Source organism: Tauraco erythrolophus, chromosome Z (assembly GCF_009769465.1).
Source record: "Tauraco erythrolophus isolate bTauEry1 chromosome Z, bTauEry1.pri, whole genome shotgun sequence".
In the NCBI taxonomy this organism is placed as follows: domain Eukaryota; kingdom Metazoa; phylum Chordata; class Aves; order Musophagiformes; family Musophagidae; genus Tauraco; species Tauraco erythrolophus.
Window position 1 is genome coordinate 63,211,908 of NC_141496.1, and position 24,379 is coordinate 63,236,286.

Genomic DNA, 24,379 nt, shown 5'->3' on the forward strand with positions numbered 1-24,379 from the left:
TTATCGGCATCACAGAGATGTGGTGGGATGAATCCTATGACTGGAGTGTTGGAATGGAAGGATATAGTTTGCTCAGGAAGGGCAGGCTGGGAAGATGAGGAGAAGGTGTTGCTCTCTATGTCAATGACCAGCAGAGATGCCTGTGCCTAGAAGAGTTCTTAAAGGACTGCCTCCATGGGAAGGACGCCCAACACTGAAGGAGACTGAGAGTGGAGCAGAGATTAATTTGAAGTCTGTGGGAAAGGACTTCATGCTGGAGCGGGTGGCTGCACCCTAAGAAGCTGTGACTCTGTGGCAAAAGTCTGCACTGGAGCTATCTGATGGGTAAAGATTGCATCCTGTGGGAAGGATTCACACTGGAGAAGTCTCTGGACTATTTGCCTGTTAGGAGGAGCCTCATGTTGGAGCAGAAGAGTGTAAGGAGTCCTCCTCCTTTAAGGAAGGAGCAGCAAAAACAATGTGTGACAAACTGATCTGCAACGGCCCCCAGTCCCTGTCCCCCTGTGCCACTGTGGGGAGGAGGTAGAGCAGTGAAGAAAGGAGTGGTGTGGGGAAGGTGTTTTTAAAATCTGGCTTTATTCCTCATTATCCTCTGAAGTAACTGTTAATGAGTTAAATTAATTTATCCCCAAGACGAGTCTGTTTTGGCCAGGGCCACGATTGGTGGGTGATCCCTATCTGTTCTTATTTCTATCATAGATTTCATAGATTTCTAGGTTGGAAAAGACCTTAGAGATCATCCAGTCTAATCGTCCCTAACCCCCATTAAACCATATCGCTAAGTAGATCATCCACCCTATTCTTAAACACATCCAGGGATGGGGACTCAACCACCTCCCTGGGCAGCCTATTCCAGTGGCTGACAACCCTTTCAGAGAAGAAATACTTCCTAACATCCAACCTGAATCTCCCCTGACTAAGCTTATACCCATTTCCTCTTGTTCTATCACCCAACACTAATGTAAAGAGCCCTTCCCCTACCTCCCCACCATCCCTTCTCAAGTATTTGTAGGCTGTAATCAGGTCTCCCCTCAGTCTCCTCTTCTCCAGGCTAAACAGCCCCAACTCCCTCAGCCGCTCCTCATAAGTTTTATTTTCCAGCCCCTTGACCAGTTTAGTCGCCCTTCTTTGGACCCACTCCAGGAGCTCAATATCTCTCTTAAAGCGAGGGGCCCAAAACTGGACACAATATTCCAGGTGCGGCCTCACCAGTGCCAAGTACAGGGGCAGGATCACTTCCCTATTCCTGCTGGTTACACTATTCTTGATACATGCCAATACCCCATTGGCCTTTTTGGCCACCTGGGCACACTCCTAGCTTATATCAAACCGGTATCCTCAAGCTCATATCCTCAAGCTTTTTGTTACGTTTTTCTTCTCTCCACTCCACCAAGGGGGAGGAGAAAGTGAGTGGCTGCATGGTTTAGCCAGCTGGGCTAAACCACAACAGAGGTGGGCCCATAAGAATCTCATTAAGTTCAACAAGGCCAAATGCAAGGTCCTGCACAAGGGTCGGGGCAATCCCAAGCACAAGTACAGGTTGGGCGGAGAATGGATTGAGAGCAGCACGGAAGAAAAGGACTTGGGGGTGTTGGTTGATGAGAAGCTCAACATAAGCCAGTAATGTGCACCTGCAGCCCAGAAAGCCAACCATGTTCTGGGCTGCATCCAAAGAAGTGTGGCCAGCAGGTCAAGGGAGGTGATTCTGCCCCTCTACTCTGCTCTCATGAGACCCTACCTGGAGTATTGCATTCAAATCTGGAGTCAAATCAAGAAGGACATGGAGCTGCTGGAGCAAGTCCAGAGGAGGACCACAAAGATGGATCCGAGGGCTGGTGCACCTCTCCTGTGAAGACAGGCTGCAAGAGTTAGCGTTGTTCAGCCTGGAGAAGAGAAGGCTCTGGGGAGACCTTCTAGCAGCCTTTCAGTACCTAAATGGGGCTTACAAGAAAGCTGGAGAAGGACTTTTTACAAGGGTGTTTAGTGATAGGACAAGAGGCAATGGCTTTAAAGTGAAAGAGGGTAGATTTAGATTAGATATATTCACCACAATGAGGGTGGTGAAGCACCCGGACGGGTTGCCAGAGAAGCTGTGGATGCCTCATCCCTGGAAGTGTTCAAGGCCAGGCTGGATGAGCCTTTAAGCAATCTCATCTAGTGGCAGGTATCACTGCTCATGGCAGGACGATTCACATGAGGCGATCATTGAGGTCCCTTCCAACCCAAACTATTCTATGATTCTATGATAACATAAAGCAAGGAATAAAGTCACCAGGGGACAGGCAAGGCTTCCCAGCTGTCCTGGATCTCTCTCTCTACCAGCAATGCTCTTCACGTTGTATGGATCGATCTCTCAGATCCAAAGCAACAAGACAGTAGCAAGAAATTTTTATCTGAGAAATGGAACCTGCTTTCAGTCTGGAACTGACACACAGCACAAAGGAGACTGAAGGATATGCAGTTTTCCAAATGACTTTATACATGCAGCAAACAGCAGCAGAGGTAATTCTTGATCTGCCGTCAGAGACAACTAATGCAGAGATCTACTTCAGGGCAGTCCTGCATTACCTTGGCAAGGCCTAAAATTAAAGGTTAGAATCTGGGCCCTTGTAAAGTCAACAGCAAAACCATCCCCTAGCAACTAACAGATGAGGACTTCAATCACAGCACTTAGCATGAGCTCCTACTGAGCCACTGACTACACTCTGACACCAGAACAATTTATCTGGGAAGCTGCCTTGGCTATACTGTGGGAATATATGATTTGTCAAGTTTTCTAGAGCTTCTCAACTGACATTCATTCATTACCTAATTCAATGGGCTCATTCACTAAGCAGGTCATCTTAGTGAGAAGGAGATCAGGTTGGTCAAGCACGATCTGCCTTTCACAAAGCCACGTTGACTGGGCCTCATCACCTGGTTGTCCCGTACGTGCTGTGTGATGGCACTCAAGATGAGCTGCTACATAACCTTCCCCAGCACTGATCTCAGACTGATAAGCCTGTAGTTCCCTGGATGCTCCTTCCAGCCCTTCTTTCAGATGGGCATCATATTTCCTAACCTCCAGTCAACTGGGACCTCTCCAGTTAGCCAGGACTGCTGACGGACAATGGCAAGTGGCTTGGTGAGCACTTCCACCAGCATCCTCCATACCCTTGGGTGGACCCCATCTGGACTCATAAGTCTAAGTGATGTCGCAGGTCCCTAGCCATTTCGCTTTGAATTATCATAGAATCATAGAATCGTTAGGGCTGGAAGGGACCTTCAAAGGTCATCTAGTCCAACCCCCCTGCAAGGAACAGGGATATCTCCAACTAGATCAGGTTGCTCAGGGCCTCGTCCAACCTGGCCTTGAACGTCTCCAGGGATGGAGCATCCACCACCTCTCTGGGCAACCTGTTCCAGTGTTCTACAACTCTCATGGTAAAAAATTTTTTCCTAATATCCAATCTGAATCTACCTCCCTCTATTTTAAAACCATTACCCCTTGTCCTATCACAACTGGCCCTCCTGAACAGCCTCTCCCCATCTTTCTTGTAGGCCCCCTTGAGGTACTAGAAGACCGCTATAAGGTCACCCCGGAGCCTCCTCTTCTCCAGGCTGAACAGCCCCAACTCTTTCAGCCTGTCCTCATAGGAAAGGTGCTCCAGCCCTCTTATCATCTTCGTGGCCCTCCTCTGGACCCTCTCCAACTGGTCCACGTCCTTCTTATGTTGGGGACTCCAGAACTGGACGCAATACTCCAAGTGAGGTCTCACGAGGGCAGAGTAGAGGGGCAGAATCACTTCCCTCGACCTGCTGGCCACTCTCCTCTTGATGCAGCCCAGGACACAGTTGGCCTTCTGGGTCGCAAGAGCACATTGCCAGCTCATATTGAGCTTCTCGTCCACCAGTACTCCCAAGTCCTTCTCAGGGCTGCTCTCGATCCATTCTCCGCCCAGTCTGTATTTGTGCCTGGGATTGCCACGACCCAGATGTAGGACCTTGCACTTGGCCTGGTTAAACTTCATAAGGTTGGTACGGGCCCACCTCTCCAGCCTGTCGAGGTCCCTCTGGATGGCATCCCTCCCTTCCAGCGTGTCGACGGCACCACACAGCTTGGTGTCATCGGCGAACTTGCTGAGGGTGCACTCCATGCCACTGTCCACGTCACCGACAAAGATGTTGAAGAGGGCTGGGCCCAACACGGACCCCTGAGGGACGCCACTCGTGACCGGTCTCCACTTGGACATCGAGCCGTTAACCACTACTCTCTGAGTGCGGCCATTGAGCCAATTCCTTATCCACCGAGTGGTCCATCCATCAAACCCATGCCTCTCTAGTTTAGAGAGAAGAATGTCGTGCGGGACAGTGTCAAAACCTTTGCACAAGTCCAGGTAGATGACATCCGTTGGTCGACCCTTGTCCACCGATGCTGTCACCCCATCATAAAAGGCCACCAAGTTGGTCAGGCACGATCTGCCTTTGGTGAAGCCATGTTGGCTGTCACCCGCCACCTCCTTGCTCTCCATGTGCCTTAGCATGGTTCCCAGGAGAATCTGCTCCATGATCTTGCCAGGCACAGAGGTGAGGCTGACCGGCCTGTAGTTGCCCGGGTCCTCCTTGTTCCCCTTTTTAAAAATGGGGGTTATGTTCCCTCTCTTCCAGTCATCAGGGACCTCGCCAGACCGCCATGACTTCTCAAATACAATGGCCAGTGGCTTGGCAACTTCATCTGCCAGTTCCTTCAGGACCTGTGGATGGATCTCATCAGGTCCCATGGACTTGTGCACCTTCAAGTTCCTCAGATGTTCCCGAACCTGCTCTTCAAGTACAGTGGGCGGTGGTTCATCCTCACAGTTCCTGCTAGTTCTTTCCACAGCTTGGGTGGTAAGACAAGAGGCTTTAACAGTGAAGACTCAGGCAAAAAAGTCATTGAGTAACTCAGCCTTCTCTATGTCCCAGGTAACCAGAGCACCAGTATCCTTCTGGAGGGGGCCTACATTCTCTTTGAACTTCCTTTTGTCCCCTACATACCTATAGAAGCATTTCTTATTGCTTTTTATATCCCTTGCCAAATTCAATTCCTTCAGGGCTTTAGCCTTCCTCGCCTGATCCCTGGTCACTCGTACAGCTTCTCTGTATTCCTCCCAGGCTATCTGTCTCCGCTTCCACCCTCTATAGGCTAACCTCTTCATTTTCAGTTGGTCCAGGAGCTCCTTGCTCATCTACGCAGGCTTCCTGGTCTTTTTGCCCGACTTGTTCTTCATCGGGATGCACCTCTGCTGAGCTTGGAGGAGGTGCTCCTTGAATGCAGACCAACTTTCCTGGGCCCATTGTCCCTCCAGGGCTGCCTCCCACGGCACTTTGCCCATCAGGTCCTTGAAGAGGCCGAAGTCCGCCTTCTTGAAGTCTAGGGCACAGAGCTTGCTGAATAGTTTCCTTGCTGCCCCATGGATCTTGAACTCCACCGTGTCGTGGTCACCGCAGCCAAGGCTGTCCTTAAGTTTCACATCGCCCACCAGTCCCTCATTATGGGGGCTTCATTCTACTCCCCATCTGTGTCTTCTAGTTCAGCAGGTGGGTACTCTGAGAACAGCTGGTCGTACTGTTAAAGACTGCGGCAAAGAAGGCATTAAGTACCTCAGCCTTTTCCTCAGTCTTTTTTACTATGTTTCTCCCTCCCATCCAATAAAGGATGGGGATTCGTCTTAGCTCCCCTTTTGTTGCTAATGGATTTATAGAAACTTTTTTGTCTTTCACTGCAGTAGTCAAATTAAGTTGTAGTTGGGCTTGGGCCTTCTAATTTTCTCCCCGCACAACCTCACAACATCCTTGTAGTCCTCCTGAGTGGCCTGCTCATTCTTCCAGAGATCAAACTCTCCTTTTTTCCCTGACTTCCAGTCAAAGCTGTCTGTTCAGCCAGACTGGTCTTCTTCCCTGACAACTAGTCTTTCGGTGCATGAGGATGGCCTGCTCCTGCACCTTTAATATTTCCTTCTTGAAGAATATCCAGACCTCCTGGACTCCTTTGCCCTTCAGGACTGCCTCCTAAGGGACTCAGTCAACCAGGCCCCGAAATAGGCCTAAGTCTGCCCTCCGGAAGTTCAAGACATCAGTTCTGCTGACCCCTCTCCGTACTTCTCCAAGAACCAAAAATCCTGGAAGTGTTCAAGGCCAGGCTGGATGCGGCTTTAAGCAACCTGGTGTAGCGGGTGTCCCTGCCCATGGCAGAGGGGTTGGAACTAGATGATCTCTGAGGTCCCTTCCAACCATAACCATTCTGTGATTCTATGATCACTGTGCCCAAGATATCACCCACAAGTCCTTCTCTGTTTACAAACAACAGGTCCAGAGGGGCACCTTCCTTTGTTGGCTCCCTCATCAACTGTGTCAGGAAGTTCTTGCACACACTCCAGGAACCTCCTAGACTGTTTCCTCTCTGCTGTATTGTATTTCCAGCAGAACTCTGGTAAGCTGAAGTCCCCCACAAGAACAAGGGCTAGCGATTGTGAGACTTCTCCCAGCTCCTTATAAAATGTTTCATTGCCACTTCATCCTCGTTGAGTGGTTTATAACAGACTCCTACCATGATTATCTGCCTTGTTGGCCTTCCCCCTGGAACACAAGCACTCTTGCCCACAAACACTCAACCCTATTGCCACTATCATTAAGCTCTGGACAATGAAAACACTCTCAACATACAGGGCTACCCTACCACCTCTCCTTCCTTGCCTATCCCTTCTGAAGAGTTTACAGCCATCCACTGCAGCACTCCAGTGTGCAAGCCATCCCACCACGTTTCTGTGATGGCAACTATATCATAGTTTTCCTGCTGCACAAGGGCTTCCAGCTCCTCCTGTTTGTTGCCCATGCTGCATGCACTGGTGTAGATGCACTTCAGTTGGGCTATTGATCCTGACACCTTTTTTGGGGCAGAAGCCTTAATTCCTATGTGACCACTCTCAGGAGCTTCCGTAGTTTCTAACACATCAACAATCTTTACGTCTCTGCTGTCGTGTGCATCTCCATCCCTTAAGATGACTAAGGTGCTGCACTTGTTAGTACAGGGACATTTCAAACATGCTCATCATGGAGCAGACTGAAGGACCTCACTAGCACATCATCCCTCAAATATTGGTGTAATGCCCCCAGGCTTATCTCTAGTGAGCCTGGTTTTATCTCCTTCTTCCTCCAGATCTTGTGTAAAGCTCTTTTAACAAGCCCTGCCAACTCCTCATGTCACTTAACTAGTTGATTTCCTCAGGTGCAATTGACAGGCCACAGACTGTATCTGCCACATGAAACTCTCCCATTTGGTCTGCAGGTCTTCTCTATGAGACGGGGAAAGGTGCTTGAGAACAGACCCATGCTCTGTCACCACGAAGGTACAAGAGAGTAGCAGTAGCTACTCTGGTAGCTGGGCTGCCTTGTGCAGTCTTCCCCCTTCATCAGCAGAAGCAGCAGCCCAGAACTCCAGAACAGAAAGTTCCAGTCCTATAGCAGACATTGATATGGTCTGCCTTTATCAAGTAGTCATGGAGACCAAGTTTAGCAGCTGCAAACAGATTACATGGCTGTATGTTTGCATGAAATCCAAAACTCATCTTCAGGAGCCAAAGATGAGGAGTCAGTGAAACCACAGGCTATGCTCGGGTATTTATCTCCCCTCTCTCACAAGCATGTGGAAGGTTAATACAGTAACTCCATACTTCGAACATTGCCTCAAAACATTGTTCTTCTCTTTGTTGTTTCCGAACAAAACCAAAAAGAATTGCTCTTGCAAAAAGGTGTAGCAGCACAGCTGGAAGAAAAATTAATCTATATTACTATTAGCTTTCTAGAAAGATATTATTTTACTACTGGAGAGTATGTTTTGACCCTATATTGATCTTTCCAAGCGTTAAAATACTGTATGAGTATGGGTAGAGATAAAGGAAAAGATTTCCTGAAGAGCTAACAGATTTCTCAGATATGACTGTCAAACTTTTAGCATACTAGCAAGGCTAAACAAAGCCTGCAACATCTTAAGATACAATGATTTTAAGCTCTGCCACTGCTGTTATTCCTTTTAATAGACTATAAACATTTGTCATAATACAAAATGAAATTTATAATCTGCTCTTCCTTTCACAATGTTAGTAATTCTTTCCTTGCACAACATATCGTTACAAACATTTCTGTCTGCTAATGAACATATAAGCTGCAGTTATATGAACTCTCTGTGTGAAAAGAAAAGACAATATGATGATAGAAGGTTTTTTTGTTTTCCCTTTTCTTTTGGAGCACAATACAAACTCCAGAGAGGTCAACTGAATTTTGTCTTAAGCATAACAGCTCCTGTTGCGCAGAAATCTAAAAGGATGAAAAAATCCCAAACATTAATTATACAAACCTTCTAACACTGAAAACTAGCTAATCATTTATGGGTACATTGTAAAAAGTTAGTAAAACAAAGCACACATTAGCTTACTTAATTTCAGGAGTAATGATTTCTGCTGCTAAACTGTCTGAAGGCTCTTGTCTTCCCAGAGGCATCAATCCTGGTTTAGGAAAAGTAAAGAATTCAGTAAGCAGACTTGCAACTTCCTTTAAAAGACCAGAAATAAACATTGTTGTCAAAGTTTACAGTTTCAGAGTAATGATAGACAATGGGAAATGACACAAAGTCACACTACAACAAGAGAGACAGACAAGCATAATTTCATTTGGAGAAAAATTATTATTTTTATCTTCCTTCTGATGAAGTAATTTTGAGGTGTATTTTCTGCTGATTAGCTTATCTAAGAACTACAAAGCTGTGCAACATCACACAGAAATAAATTGCAACATATGAAACATCATATACACGAGAACTTAGTATTTCTCTAAAGAAAATTACTTAACTACACAGAAATCAGAAATACGTTATAAAAATATCACACTGGGGAGGGAGACTAATATTAACGATTGATTGAAATAGCATTTGAAGTTTTCTAATGCTTACAAAGTTATAAGTAGCTGAAGCAGCTTTTCACTGCTGATCTTAGAGAAGCTTAAATTTATCCTGTGCTAAACAAAAGTGCATTCAATGCTCTCCCGAGAAGTCCTGTAAACTTTAGAAAAGATACATTTAATCTCCTTATTTGTCCTTTACCTGTAGTGGTGAGTTGACCCTCCTGAGCTTGTACACATCTAAGCTCTTCAATAGTTTCTTTCAAAGAGTCTCTTTCTGTTCTTAATCTCTGAATAATTGGAAAGAGAGTGAATATCAGTCTTGGCACTACAAAGACATCTTTAACTGTACACAAGTTGTAGAAAGGCATAGCCATCAACACTTTAAAAAGAATTTAACGCAACTCTAGAGATTATTTTTAAATTAAGGCATGTCAGTCTATTTCATAACAGAATAAACATAAATATTATAAATTCCACGTGAACAGTGTTTTCTTGAGAAAGGTTACTGCTCTGTATTACACTTCTGAGGGTAAAAGTATCAGGGCATAAGCTTACAAAATCAAGACACTAGTGACACAAAGTTCTGACAACGGGTAGGAAACAGCATCCACTGGCACTACACAGCCATCCTCCTTTTTGCCCCTCATCAGGGCTGATTCCAAGGGAAAGGGAAGTGAATTAAGAGACCATAGACTTTTACCCTCACTAAGAAGGTTCAGACAGGAGTGAAATAAAAAACAGGTGAGTACACAGTCAACATAACAAACAAACTGCATTAATTTCATTCCATTTGTCTTTCAACAGTGAACGTGTGAGCAGCATTTCCATATTCTCTTCCTCCTGTTTGTCAAATGGCCTTGTTATTCACCAGCACCCTAGCTAGGGAAGAAAACAAGTTGCTTGATGCTCAGTCCAAAGGGAACTGAAGAACAGGACTGGACCACCTTGGGATCTAGACAGATGGGCTCTTCAGTAGCCTCAGGTAAATACTCTACCAATTTGGCACAAGTGCCCTTTTGGCTGAAAATGAGAATCTACAGGTAGCATCAAGATTTTGTCCAGAAGGTTGGCAAGATTCAAAAATGAAAGGAAAAAAAATGGCAACTATGTAAAGACCAACACTGTAGTTTGCTCCAGAATCAGACACGTCCACTATTACTAAAAGACACACCTCAGCTCTGTGTATGTATGGAGTTGTATCAGCTGACAGCTCCTTGCGTTTCATCCTATTAACAGTTTGATTCAAATATATTTCATTTTTCAGCCCAAATAGATCCAAGGACTTGGAATCACTTTGGCAAAGAACATTTTGTTGAGATGTGTCAGAGGCTTCTGCTGTATTTCTGAATCTTGCAAGGTGAACTCTGGTGCAACTGTCAGAACAATCTGAATAAGGTGTACATTCTGTTAGCACTGGAAGCAATTTCACAGACCCCACAGGTGAAAAAACTGGTTTTACCATAAATACTATAGAAGGAGAGCCACACAGAGGAGTGCTCAAACTCAGCTGCTGAAAGCAAGGATGTTGCAGACTCCTACCATCAGTCAGAAAACACCAAGTTGATTAATCAAATGCCAGAATACTTTAGTTAATAGAAAACACTGCAGGGCTTTACTTGTACACTGCGGACAAAGTCAACTCATCAAATTATCTTGGTACTTTTCATAGAACACATCAGAGGTAAAATTCCAAGCTATAGTTGAAGATATCAAACAAGCTACCACATTTCATCAAAACATAAAGACAAAGACAAAATCAATTTCAGTAACTGTCTCCAAATTATAACTAAGTAGTTTGTGACCCGTGGTGAGCAATGTTACCAATACATATGTGTCAACAGGGAATAGAAAGAGTAGGTAACACAGGTAGTAATCACTAATCCAAGTGTTGAGAGACTTCAGCTGTCATCTGCTTCTCACAGACGCATAACCATTCAAAAAAATGTATTAAAAACAACATCCACCCCTAAAAAAAGCTGTTTGCTGGGGGTAAAGCAGAAAACTATATGACAATGGCCTGCAATTCAGATCCTTTGTGCAAGATGAAATGGTCCACCAAGCAATGGGTAAGCCACAGACACAACCTTACCATTGTCAAACGTAATATAATTAGAAAAACAAACTTTAAATAAAGAGCATAAAAGAAAGCCAAAGCATGGTACAAATACAGTTACTATGGGCATTTCAGTCTGAACTGAAAGGCAGATGGAAGCAATATCAAGGACAAGTGTTCACAATAGTTTGAAAATTTAATAAAATACAGAAATCAGACTTACGAACAGAAAATAACTGAAAACTTTCCGTTCAAATGCTATTCAAGTGCAGGGACTGGAAATTCTGGAAAGAATTGTGAAGGAAATATGACTATGGAGGGAAAAGCCTACAGAGGTTCTGACTGATGGATGGATAGGCTTATACTTGAAACAAGCCTAATAAATTGCTAACTCAAAGTGCTGGCCTTGGTTTGAGGTACTGTGAGGCACCTGCATATACATTTCTAAGAAACAAGCGGAAACAAACAGGTGTGAAACAATAGTGCACAAAAGAAGTTTGAAGGATCAGTCTTGGCAAGAGACAACAGAGCAACTGATTGCAGAATCACTAGCAGCAAGTGACAGAGAGGAAGGGAACAGACTGGTATTCATCCTCTATGTTCCATGTCAGCAGTACAAGATAGATCAACAAGGAGCTGTCATAAAAGGCAAGATCGCCACAAAGGACATGTCCCTTTACATGACTCCTAAGCCTCTTGCTGTAGTAGTCATGACTCCACAAAGAGAAACACGCTGATGGTACCTCAAAGGATGCTTCAGAAAAAATGCAACAGGAGTTCAGTTCTAGAATGATACTGCACAAACCCTACTTTAAGCAGTTTTTCAGAATACATTACAATTATCCTGGGTGTTTACTAACCTTCTCATGGAAAATGGTGAAGAAACAACTACAGATTCGAAATATGAAGGCTTTTCCTCTTAAAAGTGGGTTGCATATGTTTTTGTACAGTCACTGTATTCCATGCTGTACAGTTCTTAGGTTTAAAAAGGCTCTTGTACACAAACACTAGAAAATTTTAAGCGAAAAAAGAGTTCCTAATTTAAAAAGCTTGCTGTAAACAGCTAACTATAATTACCACATCCCTGTGTTACAAAGGACACAAAGTTGCTACTGCTTCTATCAAAAAAAAAAACACCTTGGCACTTACATCTTTTTCTTTTTGGAGGCTGTCTACTTTTTCTTTCAGTCGTTTGCATTCATAATCTAATTTATCAGCTTTCTTGGATTCTTCAGATAACCTGTTTTGTAGTTCAACTGCCTGTGAGAACAAGAACCAATAATTTGTCTGCAAATATTAATATTAAAACAAAATACACAAGACAAAGTAGCCAATTACCATACACCACGAGTGATGTTGCAAACAAGTTAAATAGTTACCTCTAGGACATACTAAAAACTGCTTTCATCAGCTGTTCTGTGTTTCAGCAAAACAAACACCATTTAAATATTAAGCCTTAGCACAAGCAAAAGAAGCGAAAACTGATGTATTTTCAGTACATCTGAAAACAAGAATTTAAGCCTAAGCACGGTTTTACAGAAAAAAAGCTAAGTAATTCTATGGATCAAAGAGCATAGGGAAAATAGAAAAATCCTTCTGCTTTCTGAGAAGCCTAGGAAAGAAAAAACTCTGAAGAGAGCAAATTATCTACACCTTTTGTAACTCTATTTCACAAGCTTCATTCAGAATTCAACCACCAGCTTAAGCAGTCAGACAACGTTTCTTGACCTGAGATTCTCCTAATAATTTTTAATACACTAACACAAAGATTCAGCCACAGGCTCTAAAACAGTTTTCTTTACTTCAGAAAAGTCCCATGTATACATTGAACTACAGATCAGTAAAGAGCTTTTAAAATTAAACGAGCAGAAATCTGAAAGCTGAGCAGAAACAATCAGTGAACAGGAGGCAAATCAGCGACGTCTTGTCTTTTCAAAATTCTCAGCCATTACTGGCAAAGGATCATTCCCAGAATGTTAGTAAAGCTCATAATGCAGAGAGCATGGAAGCAAGTAAGCTGAATAAAGACTGACCTGTGAACACAAAAGCTGAATGAAGACTCAGCTAAAGATGTACAGCTTCTGAAGCAATTCATAAGAAGGCTTTTTCATGGCTTTTAGATTACAGAGAAAGCAATTAATTTAAGTTGTGAAGCAAAGCAGTAGCCACACCTACATTAAGACTGCCTAGTGGTTCTAATTACCTTTTATTTTCATTGAGTACAGGTCGAGCAAAATAACGACCAGACCTAAAAATCTGCATGGTCTTAAGTCTCAGAGAAGGGCTTTGCTGTTGTCGTTCTTAAATTAAAGGTTGCAAAAAAAAGCACAGGCCTGCCATTTCTGAGATTATCAGATTAAAAAAAATATATAAAAATGTTAGTTACGAAAATATTTCATTTCTCAGATGTGACATCCATCACTGGGGCTATCAGCATAACTGCAAGTATAAAAAATATAAAATGCAGGCCTTCCCCTGTGATTGTGCTCTCACTTGCAAATTAGGTATATTTTTCACCTCAAATGGAAACTAATGCATTAATGTTTCTAATCACTCATGCTATGGTAATGGTACGTAGAAAAACATAGCAGAAAACAAATTGTCTTGAATCAGGACTTAAGAGTGTGTAGAAAGATACACAGCTACACGGTAATGCAGAAGATAAAAAAAATAATGAACTGCCATCACATTTACTGAGCATTATCTGGCATGTGGAATGAGTAAAGCAGGAATCTTGCAGCAAAGGAAAGCAAGACATACTGTTAAATCAGAATGTACATGCACAAAGGGGCTGAATTAAAATTACAAAAAATAATCCTGGGATCTTCACATTTCAATTCTTCATGCTGCAACAAAATATTTCCTAGAAAACGTTTGTGCTTGCTTTCAGAAAAGTGAACAAAAGCTCTTAAATAAGTAAATGCTGTTAGATCTCACAGCACAATATACCACCACTAGCCTCATCTCACAGAAACTGCTGAAGGGGGTGAAGATTCAATTTCCTTGCAGATCTCTATAGGAATTTGAACCAAGCACTTTCATTTGCACAGCACAGAGCTTCTATGCCGAAGAAGTAACTCCTCTGATGGCATCATTGTGAGTAGGGCTGGATCCCTCACACACCAGACATTCCACTAAAGGGGCACACTAGTGCTCAGCAGTGACATAACATCAGAATCCTTATACCTGGATTAATCCTTATAGCACAATTTAGGATTCCCAGAAATTAATTTTGTGACAGCTCATGATTCACAGGCAGGTCTCAAAACGAGTCCAGCCTTACAGACACTGAGGGCAAACACACTGTGTGCGCGTTTTGAGGCACTGTGGTTAGGTGAAGAAAATTCATGTCTGTCACGAGACACCTGAGGTTTACTCCAGCCTCAGCCAGTGGCACAGTTTTGTACAAATCAACAGCTCCTCAGACATGAAATCCTACCCATAAAACACAGGGAATGATGAAGAAAAGGAGGAGTACTTTTGCAGCACTAAAAGATGGGATTGCCTCTTCCAAAATCCTCATTATTGTTGAAATAAGAATGATCAGATGCAGATGTCAAGGTTACACAACTATATCACAGACTCAGCTGTCCAAAGGAGCAAAATATTTGTTGCCAGTAAACACCATACTACTCGTGTGAAAGGCGACTGCTTTCTACATTTACTTTTCCTTTTGATTGCCTGTTATTTCAGCACTTTTCCTGTCCAAGTTCTTTTTTCTGGTGGAACCGTTTGGACTGTATTTACAATTAGTCCATACAGGCCAAAGCTAGTTGTCTTAATAACTAAGACAGCCAGGTGCAGGGCAAAAGCTGTCAAGTCTTAGGGACACACACTGCTCCTAGGCTGGCAATGTTGTTAGTGGTTGTTTCTGTATTTTTATTGTGCTGTAAGCTGACATAAAGCGACTCCTGTGCCATGACCATTCCAGCTTATGAGCAGGCAGAAATAAATAGCAGGCACTACTACTTTAATGAAGCAGGCTCTGTCTGGCCCTGTAACAAGTATCCCGGGCTGATGTCATGTCAACACAGTGTAGAAGCAGAGAGAAGATTAAGCACATCTTCCACCTTTACAGAAACAAGATCACATGGCACTTTGTTAAGCAGGAGGGGATAAACAGATGTCTTTCACTCCAGAGTGTGCTGGTGACACATTTTGTGTACTCTGCTGCATGCATATAAACAACAGGGATGATACGCATCCTTCTCTCTTCACAACTGGACAAATTTGGATGTATCAGACAAAGCAGAACCTTAAAGAAAAGATGTTACTTAACCACAGGAATAACTTATTTCAGCTGTAGTGTGTTCCTCACTGATGGAAATTTCTAAGTGAAAAGTGGACACTTTCTGAAAGAAGAGGCTCTAATTCAAGTTCCACTACTGAATATGAATTAGGAATTAATTTGAGAAAAAACCTTAGCATCCGTTGATTTTTTTAAAAAGTAAGGAATATTGCTTATTGGCAAACTAATGTAAACTTGAAATAATGATAACAGTTGCAGGAAAGGAGGACAAAAGTAGCACCTGTAAAACATGGAAGTCTTGTGAACACAAGGAGCTGTTAAGTTAGTATCTTTTTCACTTTGAGGTATTAGCCATGTTATGAAGAGAAAGCATTGAGCAATATGAGAACGATAATGACGTCTGTTCTTACCTGTCTCTTGTATGTTTCCAGCTGACTGCGTGCTGCATTGGCCTTCCTTAGCTCTTCTTCCAGGCTCACAGTATTTTGCATGTACATTGTATTCTTCTCTTCTAAAAGTTTCACTTGCCGTCGCAAATCACCCAGGTCTTCCAATTTCTTTTTGTATGATTCTACCTGGCTTTCTAGCTTTGCTACTTTATCAGAAGAATGCCTAGAGGGACAGATTTGTATCAAATTTGTATTATGAAAACTAGCAGAATAAAATGTCCTGAAGCTTCCTTAGTATTTTGTCTTAATGCAGAAGACATTCTGAGACATCATGGGGAGAACAAGAGAGCAATCATATACTTCTATTACTAATTTTTTCACTTTAAATTGTCTGCTTTCCTCCCATTACTATTTGTCAACTTGAAGAGCTGCTGATGGAGATACTTCTGGACATTATCCCTCTTCCTAACACAGCTGCCTTATCTGCTTCCAATATTAAAATAATAGTTAAAGCATCTTCACTCCCACCCATTTCCTTTCAATTCTAAATTGATCCTCAGTTCTTCATTTTGCAAGGAAAAGAATAAAATTTTCTACCCTTCAATTTGTTTTAATGGTAGCCGGAACAAAATCATAAAGATCCATCTCCTGGGCAGCATATACTCAGTGACCACTGAGTATACAGTGGTATACTGTACTTCTGAGTATACAGAAGTACCACAACAGATTTAGAGCCTGATTCGTTCTGAAAAAAGTGAAATACCAGGCTCCGTTCACAACATTTCAGAGTTCTTTCAATCCACCTGGTGCACTGTTAGGACAGCAATAGCCCTCATCCCCAACTACCCACACCCTCGCTACTATTACTATCCCCAGATTAATTTCAGAACCAACTGATTTACAGACTCAAATTCCTGTGAAATCTGGAGAATCCTCCATTGAATTGATGGTCCATTTATGGGACACTGGAGCAAGCCAAATCTCCCAATGACGTGCAGAGCCTCTCTCTGAGGCAAGGAATTACTCTTTGAAACCATGCCACCCACAGAGTTTAGGCAATTGTGCAGCATGATGGCTCCTTCCTGATATTAATGACAGAGGAGGTAAAGACAGACAGCTTTGGTAGAAAGCTGCTGGTGAATTAGAAAAGGCAGTAATAAAGTCTTGCTAGACTTGCCAGAAAGAGTGATACAGGTGGGTGGTGGATAACTGTTCTGAATAACCTATGGCAGCAAGTCGTCACCACTGAAGGATTATGTTCCACAGTAAAAGGGGCTGCCCCACCCTATGAACCCCTAGCACACTTTGGGTGCTAAAATCCAGTGGAAGAGAAAGCTGTAACAGATGTTGCTCATATTAGCATTATATGATGAATCAAAAGTGCCACCCAAAGTCCAAATAATGCAAATCCACGAAAGGAAAAGGTCCAGTTCCCTCATGAGAACAGATGCCCAAGTCATAATGAAGGTGAGTACAGAATACTCAAGAGACCAGTTAGTGACTTGATATGACCATAAGATGGTGTAGAATTGGTAAGGTTACTAATAGTTATTACGTACATAATAAATAACTAATTTACTTAAGCAGAATTATGTGGTGGTCTGTGTGCTTAACCAGAGGATCCAAAAGAACCCTGGCATTGAGAAAGTGTTTATATTTAATATTAAAATTATTTAAACAAAAGCGAATGAAGACTAAGTACACAAATTATATGGATTAAAAGTTAATAGTCAAAAAAGGGTTAATGGAACAGAGTTTACCTGAGTACATCTATCTCATCCTTCAAAGACTGAGCCTCCTCTGCCAATGTAGTAAGCTCTTCTGTTTGTTGTCTCAGTTCAGCAATTTCCTTCTCTAGTTCTTCACAGCGTATTCGATAATCGTCTTTGGCAGCTTCTAATCTGTAGAAATGAAGTAAAACAGAAAACAATTTCTCAGCTTGCACCACAGTTACCTTTCCTCATCATCATCCTCTCTAAAAACACATGAAATGGCCTTCTGGTGAAGCAAAGGAGAATAGCAGCCCAATGTGCTTATTCAACAACATGGAAACAGACTGACTTTTTTGATGTTCCTAATTTGACATCGGTCTTTCTATATGGAAGATCACAAGGCAATATATGTTTTCAGAAAGACAAATCCTGAGTTTTTTCTATCGTAGTAAGTTTTGACAATGTAAGCTCAAGCAGAAATTTCACCTTTTTTCATCTTGGAGCACACAGAGTTCAAACACGACATCTGTATTCTAAGATTTTGTCCAGCTGTTCAACACCTATACGCCTTCAACAATATTGACCTCATTGTCAGATGTTCTAAATGCTGCAAAGTGCTCACCAAGGTGGTTTATTTATTTATTTATTTGCTTATAAAGAACATGTGCCTGCCCAGTACCTCCAAAGAACCAAGTCATACCTTGAGTTACCTAGTTAGCACATAAGAACTCAGATCAAAGTTTCTGGAACATGAATTCCTATTGTGACTTTTGATCTGAAATTAAAATAAAAACAATCCAGAAAGAGAGATATGGGCATGGAGGGGAAAAAAAAAATTATTCTATCCATTAATTCAAGGAGTCCCAAAAGAATCTACAAGACTGGAGACAACACATAGTCAGAAGGTCATCTAAACAATGTACAACAAAGATTTGGATCTTGATAGACCAGAACTGTCAAAGCACATAAAGAAGTAAGACTAGGAGAAAAACTGCTGTACTACACTAGGCACCGGTTACGCTGCACGAATGTCCTGTTTGGTCAGGTAGAGCTGGAGAAAGAACACACATAAATTGCCACTAGAAACAACATGTTATGAAGGCAGGGGAAGGAGGTGAAGGGGGTAGGGAAATGAGTCTCACAGGTGAGACAAGGGTTTAGAAAGACCTTCAGAACCTGGAACTAGAGTAACAGGCAGCACAGATATTGCATATGGGGAGAAAACCTGTTCAAACAGGAACTGACAGACTCAAGTAGGAATTGTTCCAGAGCCTGGAGATGATTAAGGAGAGATGAAAGTGGACAGACAGACATCACTACATTATTCCTTTACATGGCCAATGTATAGGAAGAAGAGAACCAGACACAAGCTGCTGTGAGAGAGAAACACTGAACATTTGTCAGGAAACTGAAAGGAGAGAGTGTCTGAACATGCAGGAAAGACTTAGCAAGAGGAAGTGGAAAAACGGCAAAACAGGCAAAAAAGGAAAGTTACATCGCAGCTGACATAAGAATTATAAAAAGGCAACCAGAAGAGGACAGAAAGAGAAGAAAAAATGGCAGTGTAAAGAAATACTATAGTTTCATTCACAAAGAATAGGGAAAGCACCGCAACAGGAATGAAAAGATGATGGTGAGGTTGACCAGTTTTCTTCAGCAGAATAGGCTTATACAGCCTGAAAGCAACAGTCGAAAGGACCAGGAAGGATATTTAAAGAACCATATTTCCACATGTTGACGAAATGCAAATTGAAGAGCAGAGCTCACTTGCAGATAATCTCCATCTTTTAGATACGAAACAATTCATTTTGAAACTCAGAGAAGGATACACTTTGCTGTAAAACAATACCACCTGGCACCACCCATAGCAAACTTTCAGCTAGGAATTTCTACACTTTAAAAGTACAATTAGAATAATATACATACAGGAAAGTATGCTACTTCTAATTCTCACTGATTTTGAAAAACATGGGTGAAATGATTGCACAAACAATTCAAAATAACTTCACAGAGTAAAGAGTGTCAAGTATGCAGCATTTCAGCATTAGGAAATCATGAGGGTTTTTTTAGGCTGGAGCGTGTAAATAGATAAAGCATAAAACGTAGAACACTAAAAACTTCACTATTGTGGTTATACCATCCATTATACTAACTCATAATTGCCAGCAGAACCAGAATCATATAAGTCATGTGTGTTGCCAGCTACAAACAAATAATTTAATCAAGCATAGCTTTTCTACCTGAATGTTTCCTCTTGGAGTTGTTCTAGTTGTGTCTGCAGCTGCAAGTGCCTACGACCTGCAGGGCTGTTGGGATCTTCAATAGAATCAGATTGATTTAAACGGTCCATCAAAATCTGGTTCTCAGCAAGCAAGCTGCTCTTCTCCTCCTGGAGGGCTGCAACCTGTTGTAATAAAAGCATAAACTGGAAAAACTGAGCTATCCAGACATAGAGAGCAAATTTTTTTTGTGTGTGCACATAATAGAGTATCAACACAATTCACACATGGGAACACACAGGCTTCAATAATCACATTTCACAAGAATATACTGTAACATCAATAGGTAATCCATTGCTATATGACGTAACCAACATATTGCAACATCACAGGCAGATTTACCACACAATTACAAATAGCTATGTTTTCTGTACGTTGCACAAACATCTAAAAAAGTCTTAGTTATCACAGAAGATAACTTCATTATAATAAAATCTTCATAATTCCCCAAAACCAAATAAAACTAGCTGTCAACATTAAGCTTTTGAAACTGATTTCCAAAAGAAACAATGCTTATTGATCGCACAGAATATCCCAGTCTAGATATCAAAGGGATGGCTACACCCCTCCTAGATTTTTTTTTTAATCCAGTGGCCTATTGCAAGCAGACTTGAAACAGGAACACAGTCCCAAAGATGACACAGTTTCTGTCGATGCTGTGAAAACAGGCAGTAAAGCAAAATACCCCAAGTGCTGCAACTCAAACAGCAGCTGAAGGATGAGTTCACATATTATTAAGTAGTATAGAATTAACATGCAGGAGGAGGAGAAGAGAGAGAATGTGAACATCTCAATAGAAAGAAACGCTTCAGTAACAGCTTGAATCAAATACACCAAAATCAACCATGACACAGAAGTCAGCTTCATTAATTCTAACAGTTACTGAACTGCTTGGCAAAAGCCTGAATTATACTCCGAATAGGGTTTCAATGACATTGCCTTTTGGGGCCCCTACTTTACACTCCTCATGTCTTCCGGTACGCTTCAATATAAAGTAAGACTCAGTAAATTCTTACACAGCTGATAAACTACAGTAACTTCTGACTGGGATTTAACTCTTAACTGAAACTGTTACAGCAGCATAACCTCTATCAGTTCTGTAATGCGAGAGTTGAACCACACAGCTCAACCCCTTCCCACCTGAATGAAAAAAAGTTGCGTTAATATGGACCATAACTTAATCCTGTCAACACTGCATCGAGATAAGAAAACAATGAAATTCGCTCTGCTAGCACAAGCAAAGCAAAATAATTCCTGTGCAATTTTCATCTCCCTTTTAAAGATGATGTTTCCACACTATACTTCTTGTTTTCAGCTGCCTAAAAATCAACATATCTCTTTCCCACTTCAAAATTAATACGTACCACATAGAAAACCTACCTGCATATCTAACTCATGACATCTCTGGGCAATTTCTTCCTTTGTTGCTAGTGCTTCATTCAGTTCTTCTGTAGTTTTCTTCAGCTACCAGAAACAACAAACATTAATAGTTTCCTCACTCTGAGGTGTCTGAAAGCATTCTGAACCACATGATTGTAAAATTATTTTTACATTTAGGTAGTTCATTACATTTTTTGAAAACTCAGGCAATTCAGCTCTTATAAAGAAACAAAGCAGCAGCTATGATTACCGTTTAGTTTGTGTGACAGTAAAAAGTAAACATACCTAAAAGTAATATTTGGTCTTATAAAAATACATCACAGTTATCACATCTATTCTATTAACTGAGTCAAAAAAATCCTGAAGACCTTAGGTCTGATGAACTCATCAACTCTGTACAATGAAAAAATTGTCAATACCACTTTTCTTTACTAAAGCAAAGAATGCATAACTTTAGTTCTCAACCTACATTTCAAATATAGAAAGGACTGGAAGTTGGAATACAGGGAATGGACAATTAGGGTAAAATCTCTCTTACTGCACAATAGGAACACAACTAACATGGCGAGGTGCAGAAGGGCACTGAAGTGTGTAAACAGTGGGACATACTCAGATATACTTCCCTTCAAAGGCTTTATATTCAAAGATAAGTAACTTGCAAGTTTGCATATGAATGCAGTTAAGATAAAAAACAGCTACAAGAAAATTTGCCTGATAAAACAGGTGCATGTATATTACGTATATAGAGCTGTAGATATGTATTATTATATAAGATGAATTTTAAATGGGCTTTCTCAAACAGCATCATTGTATCTTATTTTTCAAGTTTATTTCTCAAGGGCCTCTTGACATACAAAAACTAATTCCATCTGCCATAATTTAAATACTTCTGCAAAGAAAGCATGATGAAGGAACACAAGGTACACTACTGTACTATACTTCTTCAATTAGAAAAAAACCTGAGGAAGCAGGACTGTGTTAGCATGAAGTTAAGCTAGTATAAAAACAATTGAATTTGCATGTTCTTTAAATATATCAGTCAGGGAAGGATTCTCTTTGAAAACTTCTCTTGTAACAGTTCTCAGGACTGCTTTAAGGATTTTTGAGCCACATCTAGAGGTTGTTTTTAAACTGATTTTGGAGGCAGACAAAAAAGTTTTATTCAAATACTACACGTTTTTATCCTTCTTTATCAATATCCAAAGATTTGCACCAGTCTACAGTTTTGCAATACTACGTCATACACCTAAACTTGTTTTCCAAACTGAGTTTCTCTCTCCTTTAAATACCCAAAATGGGTAATCTCAATTTATAAACCAAAAGGACTTGAAATACTGAAGTTTAGTTTTCCACTCCTTGTTTGAATTTCCCACAAAACCCTTTCATGATTAAATTAAGACAGATTTCTTAATAAAGCAAAATGAAAGGGCACTGATGTGCTACGATTGAAGGAAAAGAAACATCTAGTCTTAGATACCTGCCGATCAAGGTCAACGTAAGCATCATTTCCGACAGAGACTGGAGACTCTTTACTCATCAACTGCAATTAGATTACACGGGATTAGAAAAAGCAAGGATTTATTTTTATATTAAAATCTAAGTTTCAATGAAGTACCAAGCTGATTTTAACTTCTGGGAGCTTCAATCTTTGTTTGGAATTTAACTTCATTTTTAGATATTACATATTCAGAAACAATGACAGAAAGAAATTTTCAGAATTTATAACACTTAAAGCTCTGTAGAAGAAACCTTACATTCTCTATTTTCTTCCAAAAATGCACATTCTTTACCTATGATGAAACTTACAGTACAGTCTGCTAAGCATTTTACTGAAGTGGCATTGGAACGATGGTAGCTAGCAACACATCGTGCAAGACCTGCCTTTAACTGTTCTCCTCCAGTGGTTTTCATTTTTTGATCACCTGGAAGTTCACGTCAATTTATTTATTTATTTATTTAACTAAAGCTGGGGACATATCTATCACAGCTAACAAAAATGGTCAAAATTCCTGCTCTGGAGTTGTCTGCAATTTGCAAATTCAGAAAGAAAGTCTGCAGAGAGCATTCCTGAAACCAGTATTACAATTCCTTGTATACTAACCTAGCTTATTGCACGAATGGCTAGTAGTGGGTTTAGTCTAGAAAACATTACTTTCAGCCAGGACTTTTTCTTAAAAAAAAAAAAAAAGCAGCAAGCCCTCCAAATTGACTGATGTGCATACTAAAAGATAAAGAGCTGGTAAGACGGTAAGTTTTCTTTCAGTAACCCACTGATGGGCTACACAGGTAATTAAAAGTGGAATCAAATCCAACAGAAGTTGCAGCCCGAAGACCTCCTTCCACCCACAAACAGTAAACATATTAAAAAAGTTATTACTGAAAGTTGTAAGACACAAAAAGGAACAGTCTTCCAAATAAGAAATATGTTGCAACTAACTCAAAAGGCAGCATTAAAGAACCACACTGATGGTCTCTGTTATCCTGTCCAAACACAAAATGTTTTATGAGTTATCCAATGTCACAATTCATGGAAGTTACAATCAAAAAGGCTCTATCCTGACTAAACTCAGGACATGATTTCTTTCCTAAGGCCTCCTGTCCAGCCTGGTTACTCTCTCTAGAAACAGGGCTCCCTTTATTCCTTCCAGAAATCAGTGCTTTTGCATTACTTTTCATTGGCAAAGTTCCTTGCATACACAGCACAGGGCTTTCATTTCTTCTCCATCCTTTCTGTTTATACCACTGTGTTCAGGAGAAAAATCTCTGTTTAACATTTACATCATTCAAATATTTATACGCTTCCATTTCTCTCCCTTTTCCCATCTCCTTAATTGGGATTTAGCCACATACTACATGTTTAAATTCACTTATCTGTCCTCAACAGTCCTCCCTAGCCCTTGACGATGTTTGTTGCTAAGTGCTGAATTCCTTCCACTTTGCCTACATCTCGACAATGACAAATAACTCTGAAACGAAGCATTCCACGAAGCCCAGATTCTCTGTAACAGCAATTAGAAAGTCCCCAGCCTCAGAGCTGCCTCCTGAAACATGAAGTCACTTGTCTTTTTTCATTACCATATATAGCGGCATTAAAAACTTGTATTTGATTTAGGGCCATGCTTTCTAAGAAGATTATAGTTTTGCCATTCAAAAAAGTACTTCCAGCCTCTCTGCTCACTGACATTTATACATGCTTCAATTACTCCATTTCATGAGCTACTGTTTAAATGCCTTTCCAGATGACTAACAGGGACAACCACATTAACCAAATATTGAAGTCTTCTCCCTGCTCTATATCCCACAACACTGTTCACAAACACACTTCAGACACTGGGCGAGTTCCACCCCTTAAGCCAGTGCGTTCCAGCTGCGAGGTCGCAGGCAGCATGCGGCCTGCAAGG

At 41.2% G+C, this 24,379-nt stretch overlaps 1 protein-coding gene across 2 annotated transcripts in view; it reads right to left on the reverse strand.

Moving 5' to 3' along the window:
- The window catches only part of HOOK3 (hook microtubule tethering protein 3), a 93,872-nt gene that overhangs the window by 23,225 nt on the left and 46,268 nt on the right, over positions 1–24,379 (reverse strand). The window contains exons 7-14 of one of the 2 annotated variants that reach the window (XM_086628954.1): positions 22,456–22,518; positions 20,979–21,062; positions 19,560–19,723; positions 17,368–17,508; positions 15,629–15,830; positions 12,119–12,229; positions 9,116–9,203; positions 8,453–8,522 (exon numbers count right to left, since the gene is read on the reverse strand). In XM_086628954.1, the coding sequence (XP_086485080.1) occupies positions 8,453–8,522; positions 9,116–9,203; positions 12,119–12,229; positions 15,629–15,830; positions 17,368–17,508; positions 19,560–19,723; positions 20,979–21,062; positions 22,456–22,518 (923 nt within the window). The remainder of the gene's footprint in view (positions 1–8,452; positions 8,523–9,115; positions 9,204–12,118; positions 12,230–15,628; positions 15,831–17,367; positions 17,509–19,559; positions 19,724–20,978; positions 21,063–22,455; positions 22,519–24,379) is intronic. The other variant, XM_086628955.1, reaches the window with a different exon arrangement.